At 43.2% G+C, this 21,641-nt stretch overlaps 1 protein-coding gene across 1 annotated transcript in view; it reads left to right on the forward strand.

Moving 5' to 3' along the window:
* Positions 1 to 21,641, forward strand: part of LOC136632605 (uncharacterized) — a 184,460-nt gene that overhangs the window by 124,546 nt on the left and 38,273 nt on the right. The window contains exons 35-41 of the mRNA XM_066607610.1: positions 88 to 226; positions 305 to 425; positions 2,212 to 2,321; positions 7,071 to 7,220; positions 8,140 to 8,193; positions 12,429 to 12,596; positions 20,142 to 20,291. Of these exons, the coding sequence (XP_066463707.1) occupies positions 88 to 226; positions 305 to 425; positions 2,212 to 2,321; positions 7,071 to 7,220; positions 8,140 to 8,193; positions 12,429 to 12,596; positions 20,142 to 20,291 (892 nt within the window). The remainder of the gene's footprint in view (positions 1 to 87; positions 227 to 304; positions 426 to 2,211; positions 2,322 to 7,070; positions 7,221 to 8,139; positions 8,194 to 12,428; positions 12,597 to 20,141; positions 20,292 to 21,641) is intronic.

Here is a 21,641-nt window from a genome sequence, read left to right on the forward strand (position 1 = left end):
CCCACATATTGCACTTGACACAATAAAGGGATAGAATTCAGCATTAATTCTGTATAATGTTTTATACTTCCGGGATCTTTATTTTAGAGATGAAATTTTTTATCCCACTGTGAAAGCCCTTGCTTGGCAAATGGGCAAAGAAGAAGAGTTTGAAGGGCTCACACTGAGATCTCAGGTTGTGCTTCCTCCTAAAGGAGCTTCTGAGATAGAAGTTAAAGTTCGTCAGGTAAGAATATGGCACATAAATGATTATTAGTAAAATACCCATGCCAAAATATTCATACTTCAGTCTTGTTTGTCACAGCTTCAGAAAATAATGGAAAGCTTTGAAAGTGACATGATTCATTATACACAAAGAAAAATTGCCAAGGAGATGACACTGGTGATATCCGAAAGAGCAAGAGAAGGAAGAGGAGTTCCAACAGGTAAAATATGGTTAATCACTTTTTATTAAGTTACTTTTCTTTTGCTAAAGTCCAATACAAAATATTTATCGAAGGAACCTGATACTATGTATAAGAATCAGAAATGTAACATTTCAAAGTGACATGGAAGTGACTTGTTGTCCAAGTCTATGCCACTGATAGGCCATCCAGAATTCCCAAGAGGTCATGATGACAGAGTCTTTAAAGAGTGGCAAGAAAAAGGTTTAGTGGTAGCCCAGCACTCCATGCACAAGAGAGAAAGCAGATGGCTCCATCCATCTGAGCTCAAGACCAGTATAACATACCAGGGACACAATTCCTACAGATTGCGCAGGCACTTCAGTTTTGCAAGACTAGGCTTAGAGATCTCAGTAGAGAGGCAGGAAAAACAGACTTTGATTCCATATTCGCTCAGCCAACAGGAAGATCCTCACTATCTACACTACAAAGGGCAATAAAAGACAAAATCCTAAAAATCGAAAAACATAAAATATTTTCCAGGTGGGAAAAAATGACAACACAAGACACGGATATGGGAGAAAAGATCCTGAAGGGTTGGTCCAAAATCAGAGCCTGCTTGATCAGTGAGACCTGGAGGGAAACCTTCTTCAAAATTATGCATCATGCCGTATATGGCTTTGATATTCCAGCATCTCCTTCATTCCCAGAGCGCATCACACAGTGCCCAAAATGTGGGACACCAGCCACAGACTTACTTCATAGCATATGGGGTTGTGCTCAGGTGCAGGACTTCTGGAAGGAAATTACAAAATATATACAGGATCAATGGAGAATAGTAGTACCCAGGGAGATACAAACTGTAATTTTCCACAATGACGAGAGGACAGGGCTGGACGGATCTACTCCTCTAAAATTCCCTAGATTCATCCACATGGTTCTTCTAGTAGCGAAAAGACTTCTGCTCAAACATTGGCTTCTGCAAACAATCCCAGGAATAACAGACCTGGTAGCCCAACTTAAACACCTATTAAGCATGGAACGAGTGGAGACATAGAGACACAAAGAGAAGGCAGCAAAAACATTTTTCAAAAAATGGCAGATCTTCCTCCAGTCACACTATACTGACGAAGAAATTAGTAAGATAGTGACGCCCTTTCAGTATACAACCTGGTACCTAATAGAGGAGGCTAGAGACTCTTTGGGAAGACTGAAAATCTGCAGAAGGCAGGATAACGGGACGGACCGAAACAGAATATGAGGCATAGGACAGGGTCTGGACGGGGACAGCAGGAGGAGAGGAGGACAGAAATATTGAAAGCACCCCCTTCTGGTTATTTCCTTTTCTTTTACATTTTATTATGTTTGTGTTTTAGTATGTTTTGTGTTTAGCATTATTTATGTAGCAGCAATGTAGTCCATAGCACTCTGTGAAAATTACGACTGTTCACATCAGTCCCTGTCACTAATGGGGCTCAAAATCTAATTTCCATATTTCATATGCACACAAGCACTAGGGCCAATTTTTATAGGAAGCCAATAAACTTAGAATGTGGGAAGAAACTGGAGGACCCAATGGAAAGCCATTCAAACACCTGGAGAACATACAAACTACAACCGGGTGTTTCCCAGTCAGATTTGACCCAAGTACTGCAAAGCAATGGTGCCAACTACTGAATCACAATGCTGCCCTAAAAGTTTCCCCACTTTTATGTCTACTTATATTCTCTGTCCACTTCCAGTTTGAAGTTAATATGCACATTGTGAATAATCCAGTATTCTATTCAGTTAACATTTCAGTTTGCCTTAAATATTTATTTTTATGTAGAGCTGTGGAAGAAGACAGTCATGAAGGAGAGCTTTTCCCCTAGCAGGCCGCAAATTGTTGAAAACTTTGTGCAACTACTAATGAGTGAATACCGGGGCAGCTCTGATGAGGTAAGCTTTGTGAAACATCTGTAGAGCAATGTTGGTCATACACATAAGATAAGTATTGGCCAGAATATGGCACTCAATCACCTTCACCATGGCAGACTAAAGTGGCATATCAGATAGGGATTTAAGAAAAAGTAAAACAGAGTGGGCTTGTGCAAAGTGGAAATGATTGGCGGCATTTTTTCAAAGTAGAAACGAAAAAAAAAACCTGACCAATCACACTGTTGGTAACAATAGTTTGACACTGGCCATTGAGAGCATTCATTAAATAATGGATGCCCAAATAGTCAAAATCAGGCATTTTTGAAGACCTTTATTGTACATGTATGGACAGCTTAAGACACTGGAGCTATACAACTCACAAGTGATGACTAATTCTGTACTATACTGCAGCAGTGTCCAGGGCTGGTTAATCATGTGTAATCTTAGGTAAACATCACTTATTGTTTCGGGATAGGTCGATGCAGCAGCGTAGCTTATGGCACGTAGGCCCAGGTGCAGAAGTTCAACATAGGGTCCTCCCCTGCATTATCACTCCCTCCTGGCATCACAGCTCAGGTGAATGATGCTAGGAGAATGGCAGTGACAGCAGTGGCTTCTGATTGTCAGCAATGATCATGTGGTAGCCATTCATAAACATAGACCAGGAGGACTGCAGGAGCTGCAGTGCTGGATCCCTAAGGGAGCACAGCTTCTTTTTTGCTTTAATATATTTGCAGCCTTTTTTAACCCATTTAGGACCAGGCACTGTAAATTTACGGTGCCTGGTCCAGGGCTTAAAGCTTAGCCATATGTAAAATTATGGCGGCGCTTTAAGCATCCTGCTCTGCAATCAATCAGAGGCAGGACGGGTTATCAACTGTTACTGACAGCTGATAACCCAAAGGAGAAGGCAGGAGGGGTTTTAAACCCTTTCTGTCTTTTTCTTCCCCGAGTACACAGCGCTCAATGAGCGCTGTGTACTAGAAAGTGAAAGCGGAAGTGTAGCTTTCACTTGCGGGAGTCGGGATGTCACGTAACCGCCAAGATTCGCTGCTACAGGAGAGGTCATACTAGACCCTGACCAGCTCTGCCAGTGACTAATGTCACTATAGGGGTTGCTTTCCCTGTAACTGGGGCTCCTATCGATGCCTCAGCTACAGCGGGAAAGTGTCAAATAAAAAAAACATGTGAATGTCCCCCAGAGGTCTTATATGACATCATGGGGGACATAGATAGTAAAAAAACACAATTACATACATCAGTAATTAAAAGTTACAGAATACAACAACAATATATACAAAAGAAAGAAAATAACCCAAAACCGACGCCAACCTAAAACGTCGCTATAAGTGCCCTGTAATCCAAAACCATACATATTATATATCAAAATGTCCGAAACAAAATTAGGAACCCGTTTCCATACTTTATTTTAATGTAAATGTACTAATTTTAAAAAACAACTAGAAATGTTAAAAAATAAATTTTTAGCTTTTTACCCCCAATAAAACTAAAAAAACTGAAAAAAAAAAGTCAGTGAAAAAGACATTTAAAAAATCGCCCTATATGTCACGGAAAAAAACAAAAACACAGCTAAAATAATTTTGATAGCTAAAGGAAAAAAATAGGGCAATAAAACCACCACATGGGTAAAATCCCTAAAAAGTGTCTGGTCCTTAAGGTACAAAACAGCCTGGTCCTTAGAGGGTTAAAAAAATTGTCCACACCTAGTCAACACTTTTAATTTCTGCTATAATCTATAAGTGGGTGGCTGAAGGCCTGAGGCACTATTACATAACAGGCCTAGACTGCTAATAGTAATTCTACCACCACTGTACCAAGGTAGGCTTGCCTTGCTTGTTGCACAGTGTACATTGTACACAGTATTTTGGTTGAAGTCAGTGTATGGGGATTAAAGAGGTATTACCCCAGGGGAAAACAGGATAGGGGATAACTTGTCACTCAGTGGGTGTTTAAGCGCGGGGACCCCCACTGATCCAAGAAATTGTGCCTGACGAGTCATAAACTTTTGACACGGGTAGCCGCACATACGCGACACTCACTTCAAAGGTAAGTGCTGGAGATAGCAGAGTTCAAGCACTCAGCAATCATCAGCAGTCCATCCAAAGTGAATAGTGTCCTTGAACTCTGTTATCTCCAACACTTCCCATTTAAGTAAGTGGTATGCCTGTGCAGCTACAAGTGTCCAACTTCAGGGGCGCACTGGGGCTAGTTCCTAAGTTGGGAATACCCTTTTAACTGTGCAGTATTTTTTTATTTTTGGACCTTCAAGACAAATTCCCCTGTGGCTCCCTCAGTCTGAAACAACCCCATTCTCCGCAGTATGTGGCGAGAGAGTACCGTAAGCCCCTCTAGTGTAAGGGGTTTTCCCTGTAGAGTTAAATTGTTGCTATGTTGATGTACTCTGAAGTGTGACAAATCGGCCCATACAACAACTTTTGTGACAATTTGCACCGAGCATGCCCAAAAGACGCTGGATGATTGGTTAACACTAGGGACATAAAAAGAATTTCTGCTGTGCTATACGCAGTGTGCAGAGTGTTGCTGATAGCCAGAGGTGTTGCTGGAATAGCTATTCAAGAGACACAACAACCCACAGAATGGGATCTGTCAGGAGCTTCAGGATTATAGATGAGCGAACGTACTCGGCCACGCCCCTTTTTCACTCGAGCACCGCGATTTTCGAGTACTTCTCTACTCGGGTGAAAAGATTCAGGGGGCGCCGTGGGTGAGCGGGGGGTTGCAGAGGGGAGTGGGGGGGAGTGTTAGAGAGAGAGAGCCCCCCCCTGTTCCCCACTGCTACCCCCCACTCCACCACGCCATCCCCCGCTCCCCGGCGCCCCCCGAATCTTTGCACCCCAGTAGCCAGGTACTCAAAAATAGCGATGCTCGATCGAGTAATTACTCGAAACGAGTACGTTAGCTCATCTCTATTCAGGACGCAATCCAAGAGTCTGAGAGGCCATTGCCTGAGCAAGAGAGAGACATTAGAGCTACAGAAGGTCTCCTATGGGAGGTATACGGTAAAGATGCCACGGTCTGCCTAGAGGGCGACAGCCACAAGAAGTGGCAGTTGCCACAACAGTTACAAGAGGCCTTTGTGTTACTGGAATGAGCAACCAGAGACTGGGTAAGGGGACATCTGGATAATGACTATTTCCATTCCAGGCAACAAACTGTAAGTGAGATGTCCTCAACACAAGTAATAATAAGTGTGTAAACAGATATGGGCGAGAACAGCCACACAACAGGCCATGTTAACATCATGTCTTTTTGTTAGGCATTAAAAGGTAGTATATCTACAAGATTACTTGGTTTCTCTTACAGAGAACAATCACATTTTGCTCTACTGGCTAACACAGTCCCAAACCTTTTTCGTTTTACCTAATAGCCTGAGACCAAACACGATGTACCAACATGAGCTCTTGGAGTAAAGACACTGTGTTCAGTTACATTGTTTTAAAGCTATGAAGTAAAAATATTTCTCAGAAGGATTGTGTGTTGTATTGACTGAACCAGGGGTGGACACAGAGTGCTGATGTCCCCTGTGCAATGTGCCTACCTCTTCCCCCCAAAAATATGTATATAATATGGAAAAGGGCTCCTTCATGCTAGCAATCGCAATTTTGCCGCAAATTTTAAGCATTAGTGCTTCTTTTCCTTGCTAAAACATCACTGTAAAGCACATGAGTGATAGCCGCTTGTATGGCTGTCCGGCACTTCTGCACCCGACAGTCATATTGCGTGAAGGTACCTTAAGAGCCAAATAATACCGCCTGACCATGATCATATATTACCACCACATTGTGACAGAATACCACCATAATGTTGAAGAAATAATGCCATATAGTGCCCCTTTTAATATATATTATCACCTTGTGCCCGATCTTACATTATATATTCCCACTTGTGCCCCTTTTACATTATAAATGCCACATTGTGCCAGCTCTTATATTATATATGCCAACTTATGCCTCCTTTTACATATATTGCTACCTTGTTCCCCCTTTTACATTAATATGCCACCTTGTGCCCCTTGTACATTATAAATGTCATCTTATGCCGCCTTTTACATAAATGCTACTTTGTGCCACCTTCTACATATAAAGCCACCTTGTGTCCTTTTTATATTATTATGCCACCTTGTGCTCCTTTTTTTACTATGCCACCTTGTGCCCCCTTTTACATCAATATGCCACCTTGTGCCCCATTTACATATTATGCCCTCTTGTGCCCCTTTTCACATTAATATGCCCCCCTATTTTATTATATATGTCACCTTTTGCCCCTCTTACAAACAGTGTTCCCTTATTAATATATGATAAATAAAAAAAACAGGCCATTCTCACCTCCCCTGTTCTTCCCTGGCTGCTGTAGTCGGCGCCACTGTCCCCTGCTGACTTCCAGATTGTGCGATCATATGACACACACGATCACTGCAGTAAATCTCCAGGCTCACCGTTAGTGAGCATTAAGTAGTCATATAGTAAAAGTCAGCCTGATTACCTTTTCACATACTGGTATTACCTATATTTCTTTATTCTTAAATAAACTTTGTATATTTTTGATGACTCTGTTGGCTCCATTGTATCCTGAAACATACTTCTCACAACACCACCTGCGACACTAGCTAAGGGGCCCGGTCATAACTGCGACCCCTAGAGCTATGCCACTGATTTGATGAATAATAGGCCTGGATATAATTTGTGACTATTCTCTCTATTGTTTTGCTAAATATTTGCTCCAATATAGGTTACATTCAGCCAGAAGCACTTAGAAGGTTGCCTCACATCATTGGCTTGTGACATAATGGCAAGAGAACAGAGTAACTTTGAATCATACTCCATGTTTTATGAAAATCTACTTCAACAAGAGCACCAGATGCTGTACCAAAAAGAGCAGGTGTGCACATTATAGAGCACTGCAAGGAAACGCTGCAAATATCAGTTTATATTCATATTTGTATTGTGAAGTAAACATCTTACATGCAAATGTTGTAGCCAAATTCTTGAACAGTAAGTATAATGTACTAGCATACATGGCCAAGGAGTCTGTCATCAACCATGTAAACATCTACTCCACTGTTTCGCAAACTCCAGTGCTCATAACAACTCTCCACCCCAACAGGTCATGAATGTGGGATATCCTGTAGAGAGAACACCAGTGACAATGTTAATGAGTTACTAATAGAGATGAGCGAGCGTACTCGGATAAGCACTACTCGCTCGAGTAATTGGCTTTATCCGAGTATCGCTGTGCTCGGGTCTAAAGATTCGGGTGCCGGCACGGAGCGGGGAGCTGCAGGGGAGAGCGGGGAGGAACGGAGGGGAGATCTTTCTCTCCTTCTCTCCCGCCCGCTCTCCCCTGCTCCCCGCTGCGACTCACCTGTCAGCCGCAGCGGCACCCGAATCTTTAGCCCCGAGCACAGCGATACTCGGATAAAGCCAATTACTCGAGCGAGTAGTGCTTATCCGAGTACGCTCGCTCATCTCTAGTTACTAACAATAATTATATCACCTGTGCAATACAATGGAAATCCTGAACACCTGACCTGCTGGGAACATTGTGAGGACTGGACTTTGAGAAAACCTGATCTATGCTATTATCTTTATCTTATAGCTATTTATTATTCATATCTACATATATTTCATATCTATCAATTGTAAGTACTCTACTGAAAATGTAACTGTAACTCATGTAATATATTACATTATATTTTGGAGCCATAGTATACTAATTCCAAACTTGAATTTCTCTTATATAAGGCAATAAATAAAGTCTTTAGAATGTCTTTTGTAAAATATATCACCATGTCTTACAGGAGTTGCTTGCAAAGAAAGAAGAGCAAAAGAAAAGTGAAGCTGACCTCAACGAGGTGAGTCCAATAAATAATGGTATACATATCTATATGCTAAGGTAGTTCCAATCGGGGCTGATTTCAAGTTGAATGTCCGCAACAGGAATTCGGCTACAGATCAGCCATGGTAAGCCTGCCTTCAAACCCACACCATTTGGTGTGGGTTTTGAAGCGTGATTCATCGCAAATTCCTGTGCAGAATTCACCCCCTCATTGAGAGAGGATGAATTCTGCAGTGCAGATGGCGATAAAATTGTCATGCTACGGATTTTAATTCTGTGACGCAAATCAATTCCGCACGGGTTTTGTGGGGGTAATCTCTGCAGCTTGTGGATGAGATTTTCAAAATCTCGTCCACTTTGCTGCTACTGTAAATGGAGCGGAATTTCCGTGTGGAGGTTCCCTGCAGAAATTCCATGGCAATACCATTCCATGTGAACCCTACCTTAATCTGCCACTGCATGTGCAAAGATTTTAGCAAATTAAAGGGAAGATAACATATTGGTATTTGACTGTATTTTGACGGTATTTTGACTGTACAGTATGTTAGGATTCCTACTTCTAGATTCTGCTATCTGTAAAAAGCGCAACTAAGTAAATAACAAGCTGCTATTGTTAATGATTCATGGCTTTATTGCTGTATTTCAGTACACCATATTGCTTGCCTTCAGATAACATGTACTGATATCTTGCATGCTCCAGAGGTATAAGGTTTTGTCTCACTGCTGTATTAACATCACCTGATGAAACTATTTTAAACTGCCTTTTCATGTATTTAGAGTTCACATTCTTTCTCTAGCAAATCCTAAACTACATTGCAGCTAATGTGGTCACTTTCCTGGTTTACAGCCAGCACAGTGATGTATGAATCAGCTTGTCCTGGAAGCCTGACCTTTAATATTATATATAGCACAATTACAATAGACAGCCCTGAGATTGGTGACCTGCTACACATCTTACAGCAGAACCTCAGGAAGTATATTTTCACACCAGTAACCGCACTATGCCAAACTACAGGTTTTACAAGTATCCATGTTGCCTTTAAGGGCTTGTTCACATGGGTATGAGTGCATTTTGATTTCACAAATACACCGCATGTTTATGCAACCAAAATCTGCTTACGCCCGCGTATTTCGCCCACTCTGACGTGTTTGTGCACACAAATTTGTGTGCATTTGTGCAGCACATAAGCAGTTTTGCTGTGTATTTCAATGTGCACCAAGATAGGTCATGCTGCATATTTTTTCACATGGTTACATATTGCGTGAAACAATGTGCTCATTTGAATGAATGGGTTCTATTCACTGTGTATTTCGCACACAAAATTGGCACGAGTAATACGCTGTGCAAATATGCTCGTGTGAACGAGCCCTTTGGTGTTTTGTATGGACAAGATTAGAGGTTGATTGCTGGACCCACTAAACATATTATTCATTTTGTGAATTTATATGAAGAATTATATTACCCCTTTTTTTTTAGCAAGTCACTAAATGTTCTTCTCTGTTTGTCCTTCCTTCTATTTACATTTTAATCAACTATATAAAGCTACTATATAAAAATACTTGTGCCAAGATATATCCACAGGATAGGGAATAATTTTATGATCGGTGAGCGTCTGACCGCTGGGACCCCCCACTGATCCTGAGAATAGGGGTTCACTTAGTCCTTGAATGAATGGAGCAGAGGTCGTGCAGGCACACCTACGTTCCATTTATTTCAATGACTGCATGCGAGAATGTCAAAGCACTTGAACTCAGAAATTCCCCAGCACTGTCAATGAAATGAATAGAGTGGTATAGCCTCCACTCCACTCTTTTAGGGACCAACCAGACCGTTTTTGAGATCAGTAGGGGTCCTAGTGGACCCTCCCATATCATAAAGTTTTTCCCTATCCTGTGGATGGGGGATAACTTTATAACTTGGCACAAGCCCTTTAGGCCTCATGCCCATGACCAGGTCGGATTCCGACTGTAAAGTTTGGCAGTGGAATCAAAACTGGTACCCTGGCAGTGACCCCCAGAGACCCATACTCACCTGTCCGGATCCGCTGTGAGTATTTTGGCTGGCGAGCTTTCGCAGTTCAGGGCATGACGCGTCGGCGATGACTTGGATCCGCAGCGACTCACTGTGGGACAGATGGCTTCCGTTGACTGCAATAGAAGCCATCCATGCGATTTTCTGCACCAAATAGAGCATGCTGCGATTCTCCCCCATGACCGGAAAATTGCAGTTGATTTCCGCTCGTGGGCAGGGAAGAATCTTTTAAAATAGCATTCATATGGACGGATATTGCTGCGGAATTCACGGCGGGTGTCTGGCTGCAAATTTTGCAGCGAAAATCTGTCTATGGGCATTGGACCTTAAGGCCGGCTTCACACGAGCGTGATGGGCTCCGCAGCGGAATATTCCGCAGTGAAGCCCGTCACGGCGCCCCCCAGAGACCCCATACTTACCAGCGGAAGATAGCAAGAAGACGCTTCCCCGCCCACCGCCGTCGCGTCATGTGACACGCCCACCGCGTCACATGACGCGGCCGGCTGTGTCACGTGACGCGCCGGCCGCGTCATATGACGCGGCGGCGGTAGGCGGGAAAGCGTTTTTTTACGCTATCTTCCGCTGTGTTACAGCGGGAGATAGCGTGAACGGACGGCTTCCATTGACTGCAATGGAAGCCGTCAGCGCGTACACCCGCGGCAAATAGAACATGCTGCGGGTGAGGACGGGAGATTTCACGGTGCGAAATTCCGCGGTGGAATTCCGCATCGTGAGCATTGAGCTATTAGGTTCAATAGAACCTAATAGCAGGGGGCAACGCAGCGGATTTTTGCCGCGAATTTACGAGGCGTAAATCCGTTCGTGGGAAGGAGGCCTAAAAGTGATAATATCTGAACATGACAAATTCCATTTGATTAAAAAGGCAGCATGTCATCTCTCTGCTTAACAACATAAAATAGAATGTTACACAATTGTATGTAGTATATTTAGATTACTTATCCAGTAAACATAAGTGTATAGGTGAGAGTAGTTTTGTGGTGCATGTCATGACTCTTCTGTGTAGCCCAATAAAACTATTTGTGTTTATGACTCATTGTGCTACAAATGAAACCTGGGCAGCAAGGCATAGTGAGTACACAAACAGGTTAAAGTCCACAGAGGAAGGAACAGCAAAAACTGTTCTGACATTAACTCCTTAAAGAAAACCCCAGCCAAACATGGTTTCTACAATTTGATTGAATCTACTGACCAGGTCGGATTCTGCATACGGGAGGCCCATAGCAGGTTCTGTCTCTGAGCCCAGCTGCAATTGATTTCCACTCGTGTGCATAAAAAATCACTTTGCCATAGCATGCTATGGGCGGCAGATGCCCACTGCGGATTCTGCAATTGAAATCCACCCGTGTGCATGAGGCCTTAGGGATATTTCACACAGGCCGTAATATTTCGCAACACCGTTGCTTGAGACTGTCAGGCCTGGGAAGTACCCTTTACTGGAAGTGTGACTGGAATATGGGGATAGCTTTGGACTGCTACCTGAAAGAATATTGTGGGCATAACCAAGCCCTGGAAATACTGCTGTTGTGACCAAGGACTATGTCTAAAACTCCAAATAAAAGTGCCCTGCAAAGTTCTGTTCAAGTGACTTGCTGTGTGAAATTAACAAGGACTGTAATCAAAACCTGGTGTGTCATCCTGAGAGACTGTTGTGTTGCCAGTAATAACCACCAAGCCCTGTGCCTTTAAGAGGCTTTGTAACCACCAAGCTTTGTACCTATTTCGCTGTAACCATTAACCTTTGTACTCCCAGTGGAGTTAAGTTACTCAAGTTATTACAGTTTGTCTGCCTTGTCACTGCACCATCCTCAAGTAGTGAAGCTCCAAAATATTGTCAATGGCCACACACAGCACTGAACCACTTACAATCTGCTACACACGTTTTGCAAATTCTGCTTGTATTAACAGCAGACTACTGTCATTCCCTCCTATTCTTTGTTGAATGCTCTGAAGTTCATGATTTCTTTAATTTCTATTTCTTCCTATCCTGTGAATGAGAGGTACATACAACAAGCCTATATAGTATAGAAAGGAGGTGTTTCATATATAACATAGGCCATCATTTGATGCAATGTGTACATATGCTCAAAAAGGGAATGCAAGAAGAGTATCATCAGGTATTCTTTACACTTAGACTTAGATCACCCTAGTCCTATACTAGTATCAGGTTTTCAAACTGAAACTTTTCTTTTCTTCTTTAGAATACAGATATAAGCCATGAATTTATCATTGAAATAACTGCACTCAGAGCCAAGCTGCAAGATGTTGAAGAAGAATTGATTACTTCCAAGGAAACTTTAAAAAAACAAATGCAGGATGAGTATGAGGCCTTAATCAGGACTCTGTTTGCAGCATGTGTATCCCTGAAGGTAAGCACAGCATTGTCCATATCTGTTCTTTGTTATGTATTCAGCTCTTAGTATGTCAGTTTAGACAATGGGTGACCTTGTGCCACTGGTCTTAACACAGGTCAATATAAAAGCTCAGACTAAAGGCTCATTTAGACACAACGTTTATCGCTCAAAATTTGCTCAAAAGCAATCAATTGAGCGATCATCATTCTGTGCATTTACATGGCGAGATGATCACTCAAAATTCGCTCAAACAGTAGTTTGAGTGACAGTTTTAAGCGTTCACTTTCCACAAGCTGTTAAGTAGCTAATTAGCTACTTCAGAGCTTTGTTAGGGCTGGTAGGGGACAGATGGACAGGGGCATTCCCTACAACAGCTCACTCCCGTATCCCTACCTACTTGCACCTCTGGGCTAATTCCCAGGGTGACAACTGGGCGACGGTCCCTACTCTGATCTAGTGACAGGGATCCCAAGGAAGTGGGACAGTAGACGGATGGTAAAAATCAGCCGGGTCAAAACCTACCGAGAGCAAAACGACCGAGGGTAAAATAGAGAGTAGTCAGGGCAAATCGAGTCAAACTGGGAAGACACGTGCGCAGTACAAAAGGACTAGGACAGGAGTGGAGTCAAAGGCCTAAAAGGGTCAAAGAACAAAACAGTCGGGAACAGTATATGCGGGTGCTAGCAAAGCTAACCCTAACCAAACACTGGCAACCTCTACAAGTACTCAGCAGCCTGATATGCGAAAGTCCCCGCCCAGACAGGGCCGGGAAAGGTGACACGCCGATAAGGGAGATGATAAGACCAGCTTTTCCCGGGGCCGTGTACTATACAGAGAACCGCGCAGCCGACCGGAGGGAGCGCATCCCCGAGTGTGGCGGGCCACACATCGCCGGTGGGAGCGGGCAACCACCAACATGGAGGAAACCTGACCGGAGCCGCCCGCACTGACATCCACGGCGTCAGGAGGAGCCAAGTGCAACTGCCGGCCGCCAGTGCCCCCAGCGGTAACCCTATGGCTAACAAGCTTATTAGTGTGTAAATGAAGGCTCCCACTATATGCAGAAGACAGCTGGAGCGCTGTCTTCTGTATACAGCTGCTGTGTTCTCGGAGTGCTCAGCTGGTATACAGCTGAGTGCTCCGAGCGGGGTATGCAAAAGACAGCTGGAGCGCTGTCTTCTGTATACAGCTGCTGTGTTTTCAGAGCTGTCATCTGGTATCCCGCTGGGAAGTCCCAGCGGGATACAAGCTGAAAGAATACTATCAGTACCGCCCCCTAAAATATCACGTGCAGCACTGATAAGGCTCATCGCTTATTTCTAGCTTGCTAGAAATGAGTGATGAATGAATAGTGCATGAAGAGTGCACGATGGTAGCGCATTTAGACAGGCAACCGCCAGCCGCCAGTGCCCCCAGCGGTAACCCTATGGCTAACAAGCTTATTAGAGTGCACGATGGTAGCGCATTTAGACAGGACAATTTATGTTCAAAAGACGGCTTTTGAGCGAATTTTGAGCGATAATCATTGTCTAAATGGGCCTTAAAGCTACAATAGATGTACATGGCAAACATTTCCATGACTCAGAACTTAGCATACTGTAGATGCCTATTCACAAAGAGTGGCCGGAAACAATTTGGGTAGCTTCAATCTGAAAAGATTGTGTTGAAACTGATAGTTGGAGTAAGCCAGCATGGCTGCTTATGCTGGGCACTGAAATGAGCTACTATATACCTTGCACTGACATTCTGGTAGTGCATATAATCCGACTCCTCCTTCCTTCTGTCCTGAGGGAAGAGTTGGGTTATGAGCACTATTATGTAAGGTATAATGTGCAAAGAATATAGTCAGAATGGAATTTTGGGCCCAGTGAGGGCAGCCCCCAATAATACATATAGCAACTATGTATTGCAGGCGAAAGAGATTTAGTACTATAAGAGGTACGGAGGGGCACTATTAGCTTGTGGAGGCACAGAGTGGGCACTGTTATCTTGTGGGGGCACACATGGGCACTATTACTTTTGTGAGGGCACAGAAGAACTTTTGCTGCTGCATGTCGCTGTCAGTCCTCATGTTTCTTTCCTTATGTGTTTGAAGTCCTGATCTGGATTATGATTTTCTCCAGCAGGCTTTGGGGTATTTTGTCGCTTCCGAATTGTATCGTGTGCACACGTCGTGGAGCAAATTAGACACAAGCTATCAGCCTCATATCCAAAATGGCTCTCTGCCCAGAAACAGCCAGACAGGGCCTTTTATTGTACAGACACACAATGGGCGTGCAACAGGTTACATCAGTAACATATAGGATTCTCATTTGTCGGATCATATAGAATCCCCCCTCCTTCCTGCCCACCTTCTCTCAAGTCCAATGTATAAGCAAGTCTTTGTCTCACAAACATGTGCTCGAACCTGAAAGTGAAAGTAGATATCTCTTTGTTGAAGAAGATCCTGTGTGGGGGATGGGGAGGACTGGGAAAACACTCAAGATGAATACATAAGCAATAACATAACACTGTGATTTAACTCTTTCCTTATGCAGCAGAGTTTCACATTAGGCTGAAGTCACAAAACACACATAATACGTCTAGTGCAAATCGATAGACATTTTACACCAACCAATCATCATGTCTATCACAGTCCAGCAGCACTGCTCTTTCAGCTCTGATTGGAGAGGAGTCGAGTGGGGCAGAAAGAGCATGGGCAGAGTGAGAGCTGGCAGATAGTGAGTAGGATGACCTGACCTTTTCTTTTCCCAGCCTCACACTCCATCTCCACTTGTGCTGAAGCGATCGGGACAGCTCAAGAAAAGGGATGACTATAAACAGGTCCAGCAGCAAGGCAATCATGAGGGGTCACCTGCTTAAAAAACAGCATGTAAGAGGAGGAGTACAAATACATAAGTGCAGACTTGGGTTACCACTAGGATGGTAGATTACCAGCTTGGGTTGTATTTTTACTGGGAGGCTGGTGCCAGTAAATACTCTGTAATGCACTGTAAATACAGCATGTGTACACTTTACCTGTTGATATACAAGTTACATATTTATTTAGAATAGCTGTCCAGGGGGACTATTTGGGATATTCTGAGAATTGTGGCGTAAAAAAGTCACAATGTTTTACGAAAATCCCAAAATTTGAAACTTTTTAGTTTTTTGCAATGGCATCACCACTTTTGTGAAAAAGTGAATGGAGCATGTTGGCAGGGGGCGTAGCTGCCCCAGACCAACAGATTTATGTATAATTTACACTAGAAATTATACCAGAAATGTATGCTATGTCAGACCGGCCATACATTTCTGTGTAGGTACATGGAGCTGTAGAAATGCATTTAATATATAAAGGTGCTTGCCCCTTTTCATGTATTAGGTGCATCGTGTCCATACATCGTGTTGTAACATGCATTTCTGGTATAATTTATGCCAGTTTCTGGCATAAATTATACATAAATCTGGTCTGGAGTGGTTATGTGCTGGGGGAAAATCATATTAAGGGCTCAGTCAGACGGGCGTTTTTATGTGCATATGTTAGCTGCGTTTGCGATCCGCATGTATTAGGAACCAAAGCTTTTCAATGGCAGCGGTCACATGTCCGATATTTACCTGCACGCAAAAATGTGCAGCGGTAAATATAGGGCAGCGGATTTTAAAACGCAGGTAACTGCGGCATCTGTCCTTTTTGGACCGGTGGCAGCAGCGGCGCCCCCATTGAGAACATACAGTGAAGATTGTAATCCTCTGGCACAGCTGTCACAGCTGTGGCAGAGGAGCGCGATGTTCTCCCATTGAATTCAATGACGCCGGTGCTACAGCCAGCACCATTGAAAGCAATAGGCTGGCAGCAAGCCCTGCAGTGATATTCGGGGAAGGGCTTTAAATATAAGCCCTTCCCTGAAAAATCATCCCTAAAATTTGTAAAAAATAAAAAATATATATATACACTCACCTCTCTGTAGCTGCCAGGGCTCAGGCGCGTCTAGCCGGGTCTTCTCCTGAACTGCTATGTAGTGCTGTGTTCAGTGACAAAGGGGACTCCCAGCGGAGATGAAGAAATCTTCTGCCACAGCTGTCACAGCTGTGGCAGAGGAGCACAATGTTCTCTGTATGTCAGTGGGGCCGCCACTGCTGCTGCCGGCTCCATTGACAACAAGGTGAGGCCATATGTGACAGCATCTAGGAGTTTCACATCCAAAAATCCCTTGCTGCAGCTGTCGCAGCCGCAGCAGGGCATAGCAGACAGAGCACTTTATGTGCGCAAAAGCGCAGCCAGGTACGGCTTTTTGCAGCGTGACACCCGCTTGGGTTATGCTTTTTTGCGCACATAAATTCGCAGATAAAAACGCCCATCTGACTGAGCCCTAAGACTGGCATCTAAAATGTTGGTCTTCATAAATTTCCCCCTGTGTGCTGATATAGAGTCAAATCACACTCAGTGTTAATCCATATCGCCAAAACCATGCTTTTTTTAGGGACTGGGATGAGAAGAGGGAAGGAGATACTGCAGGTATAGGTGAGGCAGAACGCTGAGCAGTACACTACTGATACACAGGGGGTTATAGTGTATAGGAGGGAAGACGTAGTAGTTCATGCTGTAAGATGTAGGGGGAAACTTGGATTCATAGTATATAGGAGGCGCTACTACTATAGTGTACTAATATTTTATGTCACCTGACACATGTTGTCTTCACTTGTATTTTGTCATCACAACGTTATTTTCCACCACTGGCTCTATGGCCAGACTATTTCCATAATAACATATCTTTGTTTTTTCTATATTGTTTTATTTATTACATTGCATTACCAATGTGTGATGCGTGATACATGAGTATATGTAAACAGGGGTTCATGGAATGTATAGTAGAGACAGAGGGGATGTCATAGTGTAACGGAGAGGGAACACTGGTGGGTCATAGTATATCAAGCATTATGTACAGCACTGTTTATTCCATTAAAAAAGGAAACCTATAGGAATGTCAGCAAATTGGAAGCTTTCCTTTTTTTTTTTAAATAGTGCTACAAAATCGCCCATGCAGATACAGCCTGAGGGCTTTTACCCACTAGTGTTTTTTTTTAACGCTGCGATATCGCTACATTTTTTTCTGCAAATGTCAATGGGACTTTCTAATGTTAAAATCGCATCACACAAAGATCACAAGTTTGCGCTTCTGCGATTTGTGTGCGATGCGATTTTAACATTAGAAAGTCCCATTGACATTTGCAGAAAAAAAGCGCAGCGATATCGCAGCATTAAAAAAACGCTAGTGGGTAAAAGCCCTTAACATGATCATGCACTTCTTGTTCGTCGCTCAGTTTCAGCTGGCATAAAAACCAGCGCCAGCTTGCGCGCTTCTCATGCCGTTTAAACACTGATCATTCAGTGTTTCACGAAGTATTAAACAATTAGTGCACGAGAACTGCACGATTCTCATTCCTGCAGTGTAAGCACGCTGCCCGAGCATGAATGAGCTCATGATTAGAGATGAGCGAACGCGTTCGTCCGAGCTTGCTATTCGTGCGAATATTAGGGTGTTCGGGATGTTCGTTATTCGTAACGAACACCATGCGGTGTTCTGGTAAATTAAACTTTCTTCCCTGAGACGTTAGCGCTTTTTTTTGGCCAATATAAAGACAGGGAAGGCATTACAACTTCCCCCTGCAACGTTTAAGCCCTATACCACCCCCCTGCTGTGAGTGGCTGGGGAGATAAGGTGTCACCCGAGTATTGAAATCTGCCCCTCCCGCTGCTCGCTATGGATGCATTCTATATGCGCTCAATGGGGCCAGCGGCAGCAGCGCTGACCCCATTGAGAACATATAGAAGACAAATCCTTCTTCTCTGGCACAGCTGTAACAGCTGTAGCAGAGAAGAACGATGTTTGCCCATTGAATTCAATGGAGCGGCAATACAGCATGTTCCACTGAATGCAATGGGCTGCCGGCGATCGCAGGATGAATGGTCGGAAAGGGGTTAAATATATAACCCCTTTCCTGCAATTCATCCAGAAATGTGATACACTAAAAATATATACCGGCGTATAAGGCGACGGGGCGTATAAGACGACCCCCCAACTGTCACCTTATACGCCGGTAATACAGTGGAGCAAAGAATAAAAAGCATTACTTACGTTTTTAGATGATCTGCGGCGCTCCTGCAGGCTGTCACTCCCTCCTGGTCCACGGCAGACAAGCTTTCTCCACGAAAGACTTTAAATCCCTGCCTCCAGAAGCACATGTGCCTTCAGCCAATCACAGCCAATGACAATGATGTCATTGAATGGCTGTGATTGGCTGTGTTTCTGGAGGCGGGGATTTCAAGCCTTGAAATCCCCGCCTCCAGAAACACAGCCAATCACAGCCATTCAATGACATCATTGTCATTGGCTGTGATTGGCTGAAGGCACATGTGCTTCTGGAGGCAGGGATTTAAAGTCTTTCGTGGAGAAAGCTTGTCTGCCGTGGACCAGGAGGGAGTGACAGCCTGCAGGAGCGCCGCAGATCATCTAAAAACGTAAGTAATGCTTTTTATTCTTTGCTCCACTGTATTACCGGCGTATAAGGTGACAGTTGGGGGGTCGTCTTATACGCCCCGTCGCCTTATACGCCGGTATATATTTTTAGTGTAACACATTTCTGGATGAATTGCAGGAAAGGGGTTATATATTTAACCCCTTTCCGACCATTCATCCTGCGATCGCCGGCAGCCCATTGCATTCAGTGGAGTCGGCTGTATTGCCGGTTCCATTGAATTCAATGGGCAAACATCGTTCTTCTCTGCTACAGCTGTTACAGCTGTGCCAGAGGAGGACGATCTTTATGCTGACAGTGGGGGGGGGGGGGGGGCACTCTTGCCGCTATTGTGGCTTAATAGTGGGACCTGTGAACTTGAGATGCAGCCCACCATGTAGCCCCTCGCCTGCCCTATCCGTCACTGTGTCATTCCCATCACTTTCCTGAATTGCCCAGATTTTCACACATGAAAACCTTAGCGAGCATCGGCGAAATACAAAAATGTTCCGGTCGCCCATTGACTTCAATGGGGTTCGTTGTTCGAAACGAACCCTCGAGCATCACGGGAAGTTCGTTACGAATAACGAACACCCGAACATTTTGGTGTTCGCTCATCTCTACTCATGATGATATCACCAGAAAATCACAAGATGTTTCTGTGCTGTGGAAGTTTTACCATACGCTGGGGACTCTAAGTACGATTGCTCAAAAGACTGTGATGTTTGTTAAGTGGTAGGGAGGGTAAATGTGGTAGGTAAAAGTGGTAGGGTAGGGTAAATGTTTATTTAATAGTTATTCCCGGACGGCAAAGTTTGTATTTCTTTGTTTATTTTATTGTGCAACTGTGCTACAAAAAAGTCTGACAAAGTATCAGTTAAACCAAATACCTGGCTGCGGACTGCATGTCTTTGGAGAAGACACGTGACCTTTGGCCTTAACATAGTTGATCCCAAACTAATCCGCTCACAATATGTATACATTTCCTATTTTAAATTTGCTACGTTTGGCCTTTTAATCTCATTATACATATTTCATAAACAAACCTCCTTGTTGTTTCAGGCTAGATTGGATGACTATTATATTGGCATGGACAGACAAGTGACAGAAATCATTAGTGACGTCCGGAAAGAAGGTGTGGATGACATGATTCTTCTGAGGAAAAAATGTCCTGGACGAAATGGAAGCGCTCTGAAGAACACATTGTCTGTGGTGAGTTACAGGCCTGACACTTTATACTTAGGATCATTTCTAGTATATTAACTTGATATATAAACTTCAGGAATTCAGAAGTTAAAAGCTTGAAGCAAAGTTTGCTAGGTGTTTTATTTTTATTTAGATATATTGACAGTGGACATTTTTCATAAGAAGTGCAGACATATTGCTTGCCTGTCAGCAACTGATGTTGAGATCACTTTATTAGCTCGCTTTTTTTTATTGATTGATAGACTCTCTCTCTCCGAGCACATTCTATCATCAGATTCCGAGAAGCCAATTTAAAATTGACAACCAATGTCCCACACTTCCTGTTATTATTTTGGCAAAAACAGCCATAAAAAATGAACATAAAATAGTAGTATCTCTATATCTATATGTTAGTATAAATGATATACTGAGCACATTTTTGGCTGCTGCTCTAACTTCTGACTTCCTATTTTCCAAGCAGCGCATATTGACATGCCTATAAAAACTTAAGATAAACTTTACTTGTTATCGACCTTCATTGACATCCTGTATAAAAAACAGTGTTCTAGTCTATCTATCTATCTATCTATCTATCTATCTATCTATCTATCTATCTATCTATCTATCTATCTATCTAATCAATCTATCTATCTAATCTTATCTATCTATCTATCTATCTTATCTATCTAATCTATCTTATCTATCTATCTGACCGACTGGCTCATCACTAATTCTCAAACTTCCCATTGACGTACAAACGTAAAGTTTGGCACAACCATTTTTTAGGTCCTGAATAGGAAAAGTAAAGGGGTCACAACTTGATTATTCCTTTCAAAGCAGGAAAATCAGCGAAAAGCTGTGATACATGAGATAGTTATTTTCTCTGAAACCATAAATCCTAGGGAAATAAGTTTTTTTGGATACACACCACCTTCAGGTCGTGGAGGCGCATTAAGTTGGCCTTTTTGAGAAATTCATTATCCAACCATGATAATTTGCAATTAAAATGCGAATCATGTAAATTCGGGGTAACAACTTGATTATCTACCTCACCTCTATGTGTATATACTGAGGAGAATCTATCTCACCTATCTATGCATATATATTTTGAAAAGAATCTATAGGCCCATTTAGATGGGACAAATGTCAGGCAAACGATGCCCAACACTTGTCCCCACACATACTTTTCTCTCCTTGCGCTCCCCCACCCCTCTCCATTGACTTAACATAGTAGCCATTCAGTACTGAACGATCAGTGAGTGATACTAGTTCCTGTGCAGCAGTATGGGAGCGAGTGTATGTGGGGATGAGTGTCGGGCATCGTTTGCCCGATATTCGTCCCCTCTAAATGGACCTTTACTCACCTTTAGGCTAATT

Source organism: Eleutherodactylus coqui, chromosome 1 (assembly GCF_035609145.1).
Source record: "Eleutherodactylus coqui strain aEleCoq1 chromosome 1, aEleCoq1.hap1, whole genome shotgun sequence".
NCBI lineage: Eukaryota > Metazoa > Chordata > Amphibia > Anura > Eleutherodactylidae > Eleutherodactylus > Eleutherodactylus coqui.